Here is a 14,178-nt window from a genome sequence, read left to right on the forward strand (position 1 = left end):
AAGGAAGATAAAAACATATGCCTCTACGTTTATTGACAGAAACAGGTAAACGGCTGATGACTATTCAACTTGTTCTCTAAACCTAAAGGACTGTTTCGGCGTAAAAGAGATTTTGTGATCGCATACATACACACACACACACACACACACATATATATATATACATATATACATATATATATATATATATATATACACACACACACACACACACACACACACATATACATATATATACACACACACACACACACACACACACACATATACATATATATATATATATATATATATATATATATATATATATATGTGTGTGTGTGTGTGTGTGTGTGTGTGTGTGTGTGTGTGTGTGTGTGTGTGTGTATATATATATATATATATATATATATATATACTGTATATACATATAGGATGCTGAGGGGAAGAGGAGGCAGACAGACGCTTTTTCCTAACAAAACAGTCGAGGGCGCCAAAAGCACAATTTTGTGCCGGACGCGGCTTCTACAGTTTTCTGTGGATACTGACGAAAAATAGAAAACAAAAAAAAGGAAAAATCAACGACTTTAATGAGCGCCAGAGTCCGAATGTAGTTAATAATTCAAACGTTTATTTCATAAACATTCATAATAGCCTTCAAAGGATCCACAAGGCTGTCAACAGTATTTAATTGCACAAGTACAGTTTTCTCTATAAGGCAAATAATTCTGTGGATGACCGTAGCCTTTCTCAGAAAGAAATACCCAGCCATCTGTGCACAGCTATGTGTGCTACTGCAACTCAACTACTATGTTGAAGTGTTTCCACGACTGATTCACACAAGAACCATCGCAGCACATTCCAGTGAAAAAGTTAAATACAATCTCCTTTGAAAATCTGTATAAGGACACATTTTTGTTTTAAATTGAACGGTAGAAAAATACAGTCAGATTTATACAAATATATTATTATTGTCATCATTCGATGTAGTTTTCAAATGTATGGGATAATGTACAAGTATTAAAATACAACAACAATTTCATAGAAAGATGTAACATATAAAACACGTTCCCACGCAAAATGGTCTCTGAGCAACGACAAATAAATTTTTATAAAGTTCATTTAAAACATGCAAGCAAATTTTTGAAACTTCATAACAACTTGATAATGTCAGAAGTAGATTTCGAAGACTTAACAGCGATCCTACTGAGTGGCAGTGTCGGAACTGTCCATGAAGGAGGTGCTGAAATCTTAATATATCTTTGTAGCGACCGTGATAGAGACGCTCGCCACCGCAGAGAACAGACGTAGCGAAAGACATGCCCAGGTCACTTAACAAGCTGACATTTTGTAACTGGTCATGCTATTAATTACAAGCGCAATTCAGTTTCCGTTACAGTTCTGTTCAGTTGAACTACTTTTCTCCTGACAGGGCTAATCAGGCAGGACACTCGGTTAACATTGACCTGCTGATTTTATCCACGTGTCTGTCATGAGAGGTTTCTCAAAACAGAAACGCAAAGCAGTCTCACATAAATGGCGGTAAAGAGAAGGCGCACGAGGCGAGGAGTTCTGTCTTCTGCTGCATCTTCTCTCGCTGCTTCAGGTGCACACGCCCATGCCTTTTCCTCTCATCACTTCTCGCAAAGCGGCGACCACAGACATCGCAGGAGAAGGGTTTCTCGCCGGTATGCGTTCTCATATGGGTTGTCAAATGGTCACTGCGGCTGAAACAACGCATACACACGCGGCACTGGAAGGGTTTGTGGCCTGTGTGAATGCGCACGTGGCGGTTGAGCTCGTCTGATCTGGAAAAGCGCCGCTCACAGCTTTCCACTGGGCATGTGAAAGGTTTTTCTCGCACGGCGCCTCTCCTGTTGCGACCCGCTACTTTGTTCACTTGAGCTCTGTTCCTAGGCATGAGCGTTGACGCATAAAGTAGTGAGTCCAGGGCCTCAGAGAGCGTAGTGTTCGTGTAGCCCACATCGCACGAGCCAGTGAACTTCTGAGCGTCAGTGTGAGGGAAAGCCATGGGTCTGTAGAAGTTGTTCAGGAGATGCGACGTAGTGGTATTTGGAGTATTGTAGTCCAAAGAGACCTTCAAGGGATTTGAGACATTTTGCGCACACTCATCCAGAAAGGTTGGCTCCTGTTTGATCCAAGTGTCCAGTGCGCACGGGGAGTCTGTCTCGGGACAAAGAGGGGAAAGCAGGTCAATAATGTCATTCAAGTCGTCGGTCGGGTTCGTGAGGCGATCAGCTGATGTGTTTAGCTCATCAAACAGACTGCATCCATGGGAGCTACTATCAAATTCCGTCTTGACAGTCACAGGGAACTGCTTCTGTAGGATCCCACTGTCGGAGAGATCATCTTTGAAGTCCGGGCAGAGAGGTTCTGGAGAACCAAGAGAAGGCGTAGAGCTGGCTGTGGAACCTATAGACTCCTGGCGGAAGAGTGAGCCTCCGCGGGATGTTCCAGAGCACAGAGACTGGGACAGATCGTCAGACATGGGAGCTGAGGAGATACCAACGATTTCGGTAATCATGTTGAGCAGTGCGTCTGCGCTGCACGGGGGGATCTCGCCGCATTCAGTGTAGAAGCTGCCGGTGTAGGCCAGCGGAGAAGGCGGCAGGTCGTCATTTGCGCAGTCATTCGGGTCAGAGAAAAACCCCGAATCTAAAGGTTCGACTTTCGGCTGTAAAAGTCCACAGCCTATGGGAGACAGTGAAGAAAAGGATTGTCATTACATAAGCAAGGGCAAGTTAATGCATAATGAGATACAAACATTATATAAGGTCGTGCCTACTCGCAGCACAGATACCAACAAGTATATATAATTAAAAATGAATGCAAATTAATATACAGTACTTCACTATTCTGAATAATTAAGCTATTAATACGTTTATCTGCTGATTCCGATGGCTGTAGTGACTTTACATGCTGTACACGACTTTACAAGTATCGTAAACGTCTAGGTTCTCCCATAGTAAATGTCGCAGAAATAAAATAATCTTTCTCACCGGTAGTGAATGTGGATTCTGTTTCAATTTTCACACACGTGCCCTGGTTTTGGTCTTGTTCTGGTGCAAGAGGAGTACTAGCAACGTTGTCCAGCGCTCCACAGAGGAAGTCCAGAGTGCTGAAATCCACTGTATTCAGCATGTTGTCCGGATCGTATACGGGGTCGTCGAAGATTAGAAGCGATGAAAAATGTCACGACGCTTACAAATCCAAAGCTACAAGTGTCCACCACAATGATTCAAAGCAGGAATTCCTAACGGTAGAAATGCAAATCAGTTAATTCCCACGCTACTGCTTGGGATTCCCTTTCGCTTTAGAGAACGGTTGGTTGCGGTTTTAGGCTGGTCAGTTCTTCGTTTCTGTTCCTTGTCGATGTGTATACCGGAATCCCTGGTCCCTCTTTTATATAGTGTGGGTGAACCGGAGCTCCTCCTCTCCGGTCATCTACGTCGGCATGAGGATTCCCCGCTGCGTACTGCTTCTAGTCGGCTCGTGCCCATAAATGGGCAGAGGATGTGACGGGGTTCCCCTCCTAAAATGGGCACGGGACTGTTACGTAGTGGCGATTTTCCTGAAGCCCTATGCGGAAAAATAAGCTCGAGACAATGCTTTTGAGAAATTCGACCAACCATAATTCTCAGTGTAAAGCTGAAGGTTTTGTAGCGGAATCAGTCAATCATATTGTATGCAAATACCTGCCATGGCCAAGAAAAGGTAATTGGAATGTCCCTTTCCATCCTAGTGTATGGCGACACGAGGGCTCCATAGAACGTAAGAAAATGAATATAATTTAGAGCCGACATATGAATTCATGTTGCAGCATGCACAATGAAAATCAACTATTTTAAACTTGAAATAAATAAATAAATAAATAAATAAATAAATAAATAAATAGGGGAGGGGGGGGGGTACTGCACCGGCGATTGCAGTTTATGCTCCAGCACTTATCTGCAGAAGCCTGTTGCAGCTTCCGCCTCAGGCTGCAGGACCATAGACAGCGCCACCCGCTCACGCAACAGAGGCGCGCATGTGCTCTAGTAAAGCGGTCGCACATTGCTCTTTTGTAATCTGTTAGGACAACCATCTAAAAACGTATATGTTTCATTTTGCATTAAGTATTAATTGTAGAGATTATCATACGTATATTCAGTGAGAAGTGGAAATAGCATTACAGTCGCCATACATGTACATACAGTGGAGCCAGCGTCCTTGTGTATTAAAATACCACGGCGTATTACAAAAGAGATCTCCTAGTTAATGACACTTTAATAGCTTATGATATAGCTTAATGCTCTATTAATGACACCGTGTGATTTCGAGGGAAACGAAAGAATGGTGGCAACTTCGGCGTTCATGTTAGGTCGACAGGTACAGCAGCAAAGCATCCAAAACGGAATCATAAATTTTGCCTTACTCTTTTTCGAACCTGAATTCCAAACTATCTGTCACTGAAAACGACGAGGGCACGCTGGTTTTATAATATAGACCTTGCGCTGTTCTAAATATATATCGTCAAAATGTCGACCCTCAACAGAGCCGCAGTCCTGCTCTCTGCACAAAAATATATGATAATTCAGATCCACTCTTTTGTCTTTTCTTACACTCTCAAACTATGTTCTTCAGATAAACAACCTCGAGCAGCCCATGTTCAAGTTATGTTTTTTCCTGAAAGATATTAATAAGCAACATGACCATAAGTCAGTCGATATTATTCTCGTGAAAGTCAGAGATGTTCGCATATCTACAGTTCCACCGTTTCGTTCAACAGCTTGTAGCAAAGAAAGGAGCGCTCATATTTTCTGCATCTAAAGCAGAACTAATTACAAGTCTTACATGTACGGCATTCACTTAACAAGTGCTAATCAAGCTCCACCTAGGGGTGGCAGTATGTCAAACACTGAAAAAAATGGTGCTGTGTATGCAGCTTCCGTGTAGCGCTAATAACATAATTTGACAGTCAAAGTGGCATGATGTGATCTGCGCAATGTTTAGCTCATCAAAGTTCCACTGTGTGCTGACAGGGATCAAACACTCCCCTCGCGGCAAAAGTTTGTGTACGCGTTGATATGTTGCCCACGCGTTATCAGTTACACAACAAAAGGGCCCTGAAGTTTGTCTGGAAAAGAGAGAGAGAGAGAGAGAGAGAGAGAAGTTGCATCCAACCCGTATAACTGGAATGGCCGATATCTAACATGTAAATGAATGGCGGATTGGATTCCGGAAAATTCGACCAGAAATGGCAATGGTTATAAATAAAGGGCATGTGGGCCGATGTTCAGCATGTCGCACGTGAATCACTGATTTGTGGTGTGAAATGAGAGATGAGTTCCCCGGTGCAAGGCGGTGAACCCTCGAGGCGTGGGTGAGAACGAGGAGAACTCGCTCTTGTTAGCGAGAGACTCATGAGCGAGGCTTTCCCTTCAGTTCTAAAAATAAGCCTCCCACACGCCTACAACTGGCACATCTTCCAAATTCTCAACTTTAGCCCAGAACCTCTGTGAGAAACTTCCAGCCTGTTTAGCTGCAAGTTCTGTAGGGGCCTACAGTTGTCTCTGTCACCTCTCTCTCGTTTTTGGATTAAGTACCGCAATATACGATTTGAACTGGTGAATGTGCACAGAATGGCTTGAATTTGTCACAGACAAAAGGCACACGCACCTTGCTTTTAAAATATTTTTCAGTTAAAACACTGAGAGCAACATTTGTGTATTGAACATGGTCTAGCATAGTAAACACACAGTAAAAATAGATTATTGGGAATGCATGGCTGCTTCTGCACAGAGAAATGATTAGCTTTGTTTCTGCCTACACACTCAGACCAGCTAAGCCTAACATACCAGTGCTCCTGTAGAAGACATAGGTTGATGTGAGATGATGGCCTTGAGTGAGATGATGCAAGGTGTTCATTCTCCCAATGTCTTACAAGCATCTCAGCTCTTTACAGCTGCAGGTCTATATTTAGAACATGTACTCTCATCTCTCATGTGTGCGTTAGAAAGGCCTTGACAGTACAAGTAACACAAAGGCATTGCCCAAGCTCTAGACCAGAGGACAGTGAGTGAGTGAGAGAGAGATAGATAGATAGATAGAGAGAGAGCGAGAGAGAGAGAGAGAGAGAGAGAGAGAGAGAGAGAGAGAGAAGAAAAGAGAAAGAGGTTGAGATATGGTGTTTAGGCCACTAAGGTGACAGATCAGAAAAAAAGGAAGGAATAATATTTGCTATGCCAAAATCACTTTTTGTCTGCTCACCATTCTGAAAAGAAAATTAGTAAATTGAAGAAACGCACAGATGATGGCTCAATTACTCAGATGCTCAAACTCAAACTGCAAACTATGGCAAACTCAAACTACAACGGACATGTGTGTGTGTGTGTGTGTGAGAGAGAGAGAGAGAGAGAGAGAGAGAGAGTGTTGTGTGTGAGATATATATGCAAACAAATGCACCTGGCCTGCTCATAGTCTACTGTGGTTAGGTAATGATGAAGGAAGCTTGTGATGAGGGTGTGGTCAGTTATAGCTCATACCATAAACTGGCCCAGCACCTAAACAAACACATAAACAAATCAGAAAGAGGAAACTAAGACTCACATTTCCAAATTATTTTCATAAATGTGTGTGTGTGTGTGTGTGTGTGTGTGTGTGTGTGTGTGTGTGTGTGTGTGAGTGTCTGTGTGTGTGTGTGTGTGTGTGTGTCTGTGTGTTTTAGTGTTCATTCATATTGTACAGCAAACCAGCAGCTTTTGAGTATTTAAAAAAAGTGTTTCTTCTCACTTTCTTCACCTGCCAGAGTATAAACGTCTCCACTGGAAGGTAACGTGTGTGGAGCCCAACACTATTTCACTTGATTTGCTGGTAACTGAGCAGACACCCCACTGACACTAAGAGCTGCTGAATGGGATGGTATGGACCATACCCTGTCCAGGTGACCCTCCCAAAACATAACTATAATTGTGCTCTTAGTGATGCCTGGTCCTGACAGTGGGGACAGTGCAATGGGGAGTACCTCCTCTCTTCCCTTACTTTTTTTTGTGTTTAACTTTTTATTATAGGTTCTGGAAGACAAACAAACAAAAACAAGAACACAGAAACACTGGCCGTCATCACCATAAAAATGTATAACAGTGCCAAGGAAAACATTTGCATACCACATGACAACCAAGAAAAGAAAGGAGATAAGATTGCACAATTATAAAGACACATCATTGATCTCTAAGGAGGTCATGGATATCTGTAACTGATCTCTCTTCTCTTATTCGCTTTTGTTTTCATGTGTTTCGTTTTCAGATGCTGGTGTATGTTTCTCAAGAAGAGATTCTACGATTGTGAGGTTTGGTTTTATTTTGGAGACTTGCTTCATGGAAAGTCTTCTCCTGCTTTCCGCATTGACCACTGATTCCAACACATCTTAGATGACAAAGCACAGACACACATTGTTGTTTTCTACGAATATTTAGTTTCTGAGCCTTATCAGTGTATCTGTTAAGAGGACACTTAAAGGTACTGACATTCATGAGAAATGAACAGTGCTAACTTGAAAATAAAATTAAATGAAATAATAAACACTGTAAATTCTTGGAAGCAAAATTTGGTTGTGTGTGTGGTGTGTGTATGTGTGTGTGTGTGTGTGTGTGTGTGTGTGTGCGCGCATGTTTTGCGTAATCAAAGACACCAATGAGGAGTTCCTAATCTGATAATCTATTGACTCACTACGAACACATACACACATGCATATGACTCAGAAGTTTCAAATGATGATGTAAAACTATTCATATTTTTAAAATTAGCATTGCAGGAGATTCTCACACGTTCACGCCTACTCTGTTCTCTACAGTCATGAAATGTCATTAAGTACGAGGACTAAGTCATTCATTTTGGAAACTCTTGAATAAACATTAATGATTATTCTGGTAATGTGTGCAGGCACTTTATGATCCAGAATTAAATCTGGCCTGTAGAGGAGAGGCACAGCTGTGTATCCGATGCTACGAGCGCTGTCCTGTCCGAACGATTCTTCTTGACGCCTACCACTCAGGTTTTTATACATTATTGTTTACATCTATACGACAGACGGCTGAAAGGACTCACTTGCAACTCCTCTCTGTCTATGCGTGGGAACACTGTTTATTTAAACAGATGTGAAGAGCAAACGATAACAGCACTGACTAGCTGAGGGCAAATCTCTCTGTCCGTCTAATTTATTGAAATAACTTATCAGAAAAAGTGTCAAATATCCATGTAACTGTTAAACAGGGTTTACTCCTCCTTTATGAACTCAGTGAAAATTCGAGCGGTAAACCAGTGAACGTTCCATTACTTATTATTTCATGAGCGTGTAGAACGAGTATACATAATTTTCATTTTTTGGAAAGGAAAACACTGATGGCAATACACATCAACTATGAATCATACACGGGTGGTCGAAATATCTCGAAGAGATGCCAAAATGGTTATTTTTGGAGAGCTGACGTTCTGTTAATGCACACATAAGAATACTGAGAAAACCGATCTGGATGAAGTTCAAATTTATTGCTAGGATACTACTCGTAGTTCTGTTGACTACAGAGTTGAAGTAAATCTAGTTGAATCTGCCGCCTCATATTGTCCAGCGGTTAATTTCTGACGTCATTGTGAGGGTAGCCCTGGTCAATCTCTCTCTGCATCGAACGAAGAAAAACAAAAACACACCTAACTGTCTGCGTGAGGTCCTGTAGAAGTATGCCACAAGGACAGTGCAATGTCCGGTCAGTGCAAACGTGCGGTCACAGGTCAATGTGAAAACGTAAGAGGTGACAGATTGTGTATCACAGTTGAGTATTTAGTCATTGACCACACGCTTATTGGCTGCGGAACTAGCAAAGTTACGTGTGACTGTCAGTAACGTTTCACCTACAGCCGGGCTATGGACCTGTGGAGGATTGGAATTAAGCCAACAAATTTAGGGCGCACATACATTCGTCTCTGAAGATGCTGTGCGCTGATGAAAGTAAAACTACAAGTGTAAGTAGGCTTTAATAGTTTAAAACAAAACAAAACAGAGAATCCGACTCCCCTTATCCAACTCCTTGAGACCCGAGCAAACTAATCCAGAGCCCTAACCATGATTTTCAGATACTGCACTGACGTTATTTATTACAGTAGACCTATTAGTATTAGTGTTAGTATTAACATGTCTAATACTAATAAGATAGAAATGACGAAGCCAAACACATTTTAATAGTAGAAGTTAGATTTTGTATCATGACACAACAGGAATCTATGCACGTGCTGGGCGCAGTCCCACTAACAGGGTCATAACCAGCCGTAGTCTGCCATTAGCAGCGTGAGCGATGTTTATCCAGCTGCCCAACCTTGGCTGGTCGGGAGAGAGATGGCCAAGGTTGGCTGATAGAATTGCAGTGTTATAGTTTATTCACATTCTGTGAGAAACCCTGAACACAAGGCGTGCTTAGAAAGAAAACATTTAATTTATAATTCACGGAGTGAGCAGCTATAGGCTACAGATATTTCTCTCTGTGTTTATTACTCATCGCACACAAGAAACAAAAACATGCGCACGGATTTATCCAAAACTGTCTCAAGTCTGCCTTCAAATGACAAAACCGGGTCCACTTAACAATCGTGAAAAGCAATGGTCCAAGCCACGTTATCTGTCTACAATGTACACAGTGAGCAGAGTGGGCCTACTGATCCCTCAAAGTATCATTAATAGTAATGAAGTATATCAAACAGTAGGGGGAAGCAAAGAGGCGATATGTCCCGGTGAAACAGCGAAATGCCATTGTTAAGCACTGAATAACAGCCTCTTGGTGTAGGAGGAAGCATGTGCTTGCGTAACTCACCTACATTGAGATGGCCTCCTAGTGAGGGGGAGCCCTATAAGACTGTATACAATTTGACGAAAATTGTATCCCCGATTAGGAGATAACTGATGAAAAATAAATACATACATAAATATATACGTATAATAAGAATTATAAATATGTATGTATAATAAAATATGTGCGCATAGTTTATATATAATTTATATGTAATTATGTGGAGTGGATATACCAGAGACATGCTGGTAGTCACGGGGTTTGTTTTAGAGATTGTAAGTGGGAGAGGTGATGGATGTTGGGGGGGGGGGGGGTAAGGTTGTTCTTGGGGAGTGTCTATCCATGGTCAAGGCTGTGTTTCTCTGATGTGTGCCTGGAGTTTATCTCCTATCCTCCAATTGAAGCTCTTAGCACGTTTTTAAACTTTCTTAAACTCTCAGTGATGCTGTCTCCACCCAAAGTAACAGTCATCTCGCCACTGATTGGTCCATACAGCTCCATGTTACCCATGACCACTGAGCTCTCATCAAGGCCATGTACCACCCACACGCTGCCTGTTTTTAAATCTCCACTGCACAGACAGACTGGATTCTCTCTATCATTCCACCCATGAAATCACACAAACACGCACATGCCTGTGGTGGACATGCTGGCCCTCTCCTCGGTTACCCTGTTGTTCTGTTGCCTAGCTGTTGCACTGGTTGCCATGTCGATGAAGTGGATGCTGGGCCGGCGTCATTCATCGAGGATGTGTGAGACTGTGCCATGCCTGCCGACGGTACCTTTCCTGGGCAGTTTACTGAGTCTGCGCTCCCCACTGCCCCCACACCTGCTCTTCACCCAGCTGGCCAGCAGATACGGGGGTTTGTTTGGTCTCTTCCTGGGTCCACACTACACACTGGTGGTCAGTGAAATCGATCCGGTGAGAGAGGTGCTGTTGCAGAAAGGCAGGGAGTTTGCTGGGCGCCCAAAAATGGTGAGTTAAAAAAAACAAAAAAACTTGTGAGTATGTGCATGTGTAAGTGTCTAAACATGACTCATAACTGAATGATTGCATGTACGCACTGTGAATGAAGCTGAACGTGAATGAAGCTGCATTTAGGTTTGTCTGAATGGGCATGCATGTGTGTGTGTGTGTGTGTGTGTGTGTGTGTGTGTGTGTGTGTCTGTACATATGTGTGATATTCAGTTGTGTTACAGTATTAGCAGAAAACAAAACAAGCTAAAAAAAAAAAAAAAGTAAAAATCCCAGAGAGCACTAATTCGTTATAATATTTTTCATTTAAAAAAAGATGTTCCCTCACTTCTCACAGATTAGAAGATAATACTTGTAGGGGCAAATTTTGAAATTATTTATTGAATGACCTTCTTAAATTGAACGATTATACAAACTGCGTGGAAGCCCTGTCTGCCCCCTGCACTTTCTTAATCCCCTCTCCTCTTCACTTTGTCTCTAAGGTGACAACAGAGCTGCTCACTCGAGGGGGCAAGGACATTGCGTTTGCAGATTACAGCCCCTTATGGAAGAGCCATCGGCGACTAGTACACGCCTCATTCAGTCTGTTTGGAGAAGGATCCAGCAAACTGCAGACTATTGGTATATTTATACGCAAATAAGCTCTATCATTTTCCCCGTCCCTACTTCATGAACACACACACACACACACACACACACAATCAAACCAGTTTACTGCTGCATGCCCTTTACTGTCACTAGATTCTTAGTGCCATCCAGTGGTCAGAATAGGAAATAACTTTAATTGAGACCTGTCCCCATTTCAATGTGGTTTCTATTTTTGTATTCACACTGTAAGAAAGCATAATGGATTCATAAAGACAGTCTTTGCATTTTGGGCCTGAATCTCTGTAACTGCCCTGTATATGCATTTCCATATGTTCTGTTGTATTTATGTGGATCTCTGTATGTATTTCTATCTGTGTTTATGCATGGATAGTTCTGGAGGCCGCAGACAGCCTGTGTGTGGACCTCCAGGCATGTAGGGGGCAGCCTTTAGACCTCAGCATGCCTCTAATGGGAGCAGTCACTAATGTTGTGTGTAGGCTGGTCTTTAGCTCCTCCTACCAGCCACATGACCCGGAGCTCCTCACAGTTATGGAGTACAATGATGGCATCGTTCAGACCATCGCAAGAGGAGGATTAGTGGACATCTATCCCTGGTTAAGGGTAACATCCCATTTGTCATATTCCTACTTATTCATTCTTTTATTGTACTATTATTTTGGATCATTAATCTTCATTCATTCGTGGAGCAGCTGAGGCATGGCTGAAGTATTTGTGGAATGCAATACATAACATCATTGCTGATATCAGGTGTTGACATGCTGGTAAAGACTTATTTGTTACTTGTTATACATGCAGATTTTCCCTAATAAGGATTTAGCCAGACTGAGAGAATGTGTGTCTGTAAGGGATAAACTACTGAGCAAGAAACTAGAGGAGCACAAGGTAACACACACACACACACACACACGTCAGTGTTCCACATATTTTGGTATACTTTTTTGTGTTGATGTGTTTGTATCGATCTGCGACCACTGCAGAAGACCCTTATCCCTGGGGAGCCGCGAGACTTACTGGATGCTCTCCTGATTGGTCAGAAAGGGTCAGGTGACGAGAGTGACATCACAGATGATCATGTTCTGATGACAGCTGCAGAGGCCTTTGGTGCTGGAGTGGAGACCACTTCAACAACTCTGCTGTGGACCATTGCTTTCCTACTGCATCATCCACAGGTTTCCACATACCTAAGCTGAACACATAGCTATGTTCCACTGGACCTTTTGAACCTACAGGCAGCAATAACATACACTCTGCACTCTCTCAGCACATCATATGAGTACGCACAATGTATGTATGTCCATAGTTAATGTGTATGTAATGTGTTTACATGTGATAGGTACAGGAGCAAATCCATGCTGAACTGGATGAGTGTGTGGGCAGGGACCGCCCCCCGTGTTTGAGTGACAGGTCCATGCTGCCCTTCCTGGAGAGCGTGGTATGTGAAGTCATGAGGATCCGCCCAGTCAGCCCAATCCTCATCCCTCATGTTGCCATGCAGGACACCAGGTATGGAAATGCCATGGCAACCACTGAGATCATAACTGCATAGCTACAGAGGCACGAACACTACCAGGAGTTACCATGGAGATGAAGTTACATCATTAACGTTATAGACTGGCAGCTGCTATTAGGAGATCTAGTGACACATTATGGTTTCATGTTTCATGTCATGTTTTATATATATATATATATATATATATATATGTGTGTGTGTGTGTGTGCGTATATACTGTATGTATGTATGAAATTTTTATAATGATTTTCTGTCACTCCCTGTAGTATAGGAGGGCATCATGTTCCTAAAGGCACTAGGGTGCTTGTCAACATGTGGGCTATTCATCATGACCCAAAACAGTGGGAGCAGCCAGACCATTTTAAACCAGGTCTGATAACACACACACACACAAACACACACACACACACACACACACTAAATGTACTCACAGACTATACAGGCATGGAAAGAAAATTCCTTTTCTTCTTCATTTTCTCTTAGAGCGTTTCCTTGATACAGAAGGCAAAAGGTTAACCCCATCCTGTTTCCTGCCATTTGGGGCTGGGCCACGTGTGTGTGTGGGTGAATCACTGGCAAGAATGGAGCTCTTTCTGTTTGTCAGTCGACTACTCCAGCGTTTCAGCTTCAGTGTTCCACCAGGGGCTTCTTTACCTGACCTGAAGGGGCGCTATGGCGTAGTGCTGCAGCCTCTGTCCTACACAGTAACAGTGACACCACGACACTGAAAACCGAGAATGTGCAAGCCTCTGTGTGTGTGTGTGTGTGTGAATGTGTGTATCTTAATACATATACCCACTAATATAATGCACACTCTAGTCATCATACTATGAGTAAATATCAAGTGTATAGGTTTGGCATTATCCTCAAGTGTCTCATTTACACCAATGAAATGCAGTTCTCTGACAGCTACTGTGTCAGCCTTCTCCACTTGTTAATCCATGAAACACACCCAGTGTAGGTAGAAACACTTGCCATGTATAAATGCAACAGATTCGGGTCTTCAGGTACTTCTAAAAACCTGGTGTAGTTTTAGACGTTTCACTCGTTAAGGCATTATGAATCTATGAGTGATCAACGCACTGAACCAACTGAAAACGCTGATAAGGTTTAACAGTTATATTCCCCCTACTTTCAACAAAGTTGCATCAGATATTTAAATATTTATCAACAGTGTTGCAAAATATTATACATTATTTTCCAAATTATTATGAGTAGTTTAGAACGTTTAACTGTGTACGTAGAACGAAGGCTGGACCAATGAGGGC

The 14,178-nt window shown here is 42.4% G+C and overlaps 2 protein-coding genes across 2 annotated transcripts; one reads left to right on the forward strand and one right to left on the reverse strand.

The window, feature by feature from the left end:
• Positions 1 to 1,507: 1,507 nt before the first annotated feature.
• On the reverse strand, positions 1,508 to 3,141 carry egr4 (early growth response 4). The gene is made up of 3 exons (XM_030774932.1): positions 3,000 to 3,141; positions 2,127 to 2,691; positions 1,508 to 2,015 (listed from the first exon to the last, which is right to left on the reverse strand). Exons 1-3 carry the CDS (start codon positions 3,139 to 3,141, stop codon positions 1,508 to 1,510), a joined length of 1,215 nt encoding a protein of 404 aa, XP_030630792.1.
• Positions 3,142 to 10,446: 7,305 nt separating this feature from the next.
• Positions 10,447 to 13,638, forward strand: cyp17a2 (cytochrome P450, family 17, subfamily A, polypeptide 2). Its single transcript, XM_030774933.1, has 8 exons — positions 10,447 to 10,791; positions 11,274 to 11,412; positions 11,771 to 12,000; positions 12,196 to 12,282; positions 12,378 to 12,569; positions 12,734 to 12,903; positions 13,177 to 13,280; positions 13,394 to 13,638. Exons 1-8 carry the CDS (start codon positions 10,447 to 10,449, stop codon positions 13,636 to 13,638), a joined length of 1,512 nt encoding a protein of 503 aa, XP_030630793.1.
• The last annotated feature ends 540 nt before the right edge of the window (positions 13,639 to 14,178 follow it).

The sequence above is a fragment of the Chanos chanos genome, chromosome 5 (assembly GCF_902362185.1).
Source record: "Chanos chanos chromosome 5, fChaCha1.1, whole genome shotgun sequence".
In the NCBI taxonomy this organism is placed as follows: Eukaryota; Metazoa; Chordata; class Actinopteri; order Gonorynchiformes; family Chanidae; genus Chanos; species Chanos chanos.

Excerpts from the sequence above, each read along its gene's own strand:
- egr4 (XM_030774932.1), bottom strand. The coding sequence starts at position 3,141 with ATGCTGAATACAGTGGATTTCAGCACTCTGGACTTCCTCTGTGGAGCG. Across the intron at positions 2,692-2,999 it reads AGAATCCACATTCACTACCG|GCTGTGGACTTTTACAGCCG; the intron begins GTGAGAAAGATT and ends TGTCTCCCATAG. Across the intron at positions 2,016-2,126 it reads GACACTTGGATCAAACAGGA|ACCCATGGCTTTCCCTCACA; the intron begins GCCAACCTTTCT and ends CAACTTCTACAG.
- cyp17a2 (XM_030774933.1), top strand. The coding sequence starts at position 10,447 with ATGCCTGTGGTGGACATGCTGGCCCTCTCCTCGGTTACCCTGTTGTTC. Across the intron at positions 11,413-11,770 it reads CAGCAAACTGCAGACTATTG|TTCTGGAGGCCGCAGACAGC; the intron begins GTATATTTATAC and ends ATGCATGGATAG. Across the intron at positions 12,904-13,176 it reads GTTGCCATGCAGGACACCAG|TATAGGAGGGCATCATGTTC; the intron begins GTATGGAAATGC and ends CACTCCCTGTAG.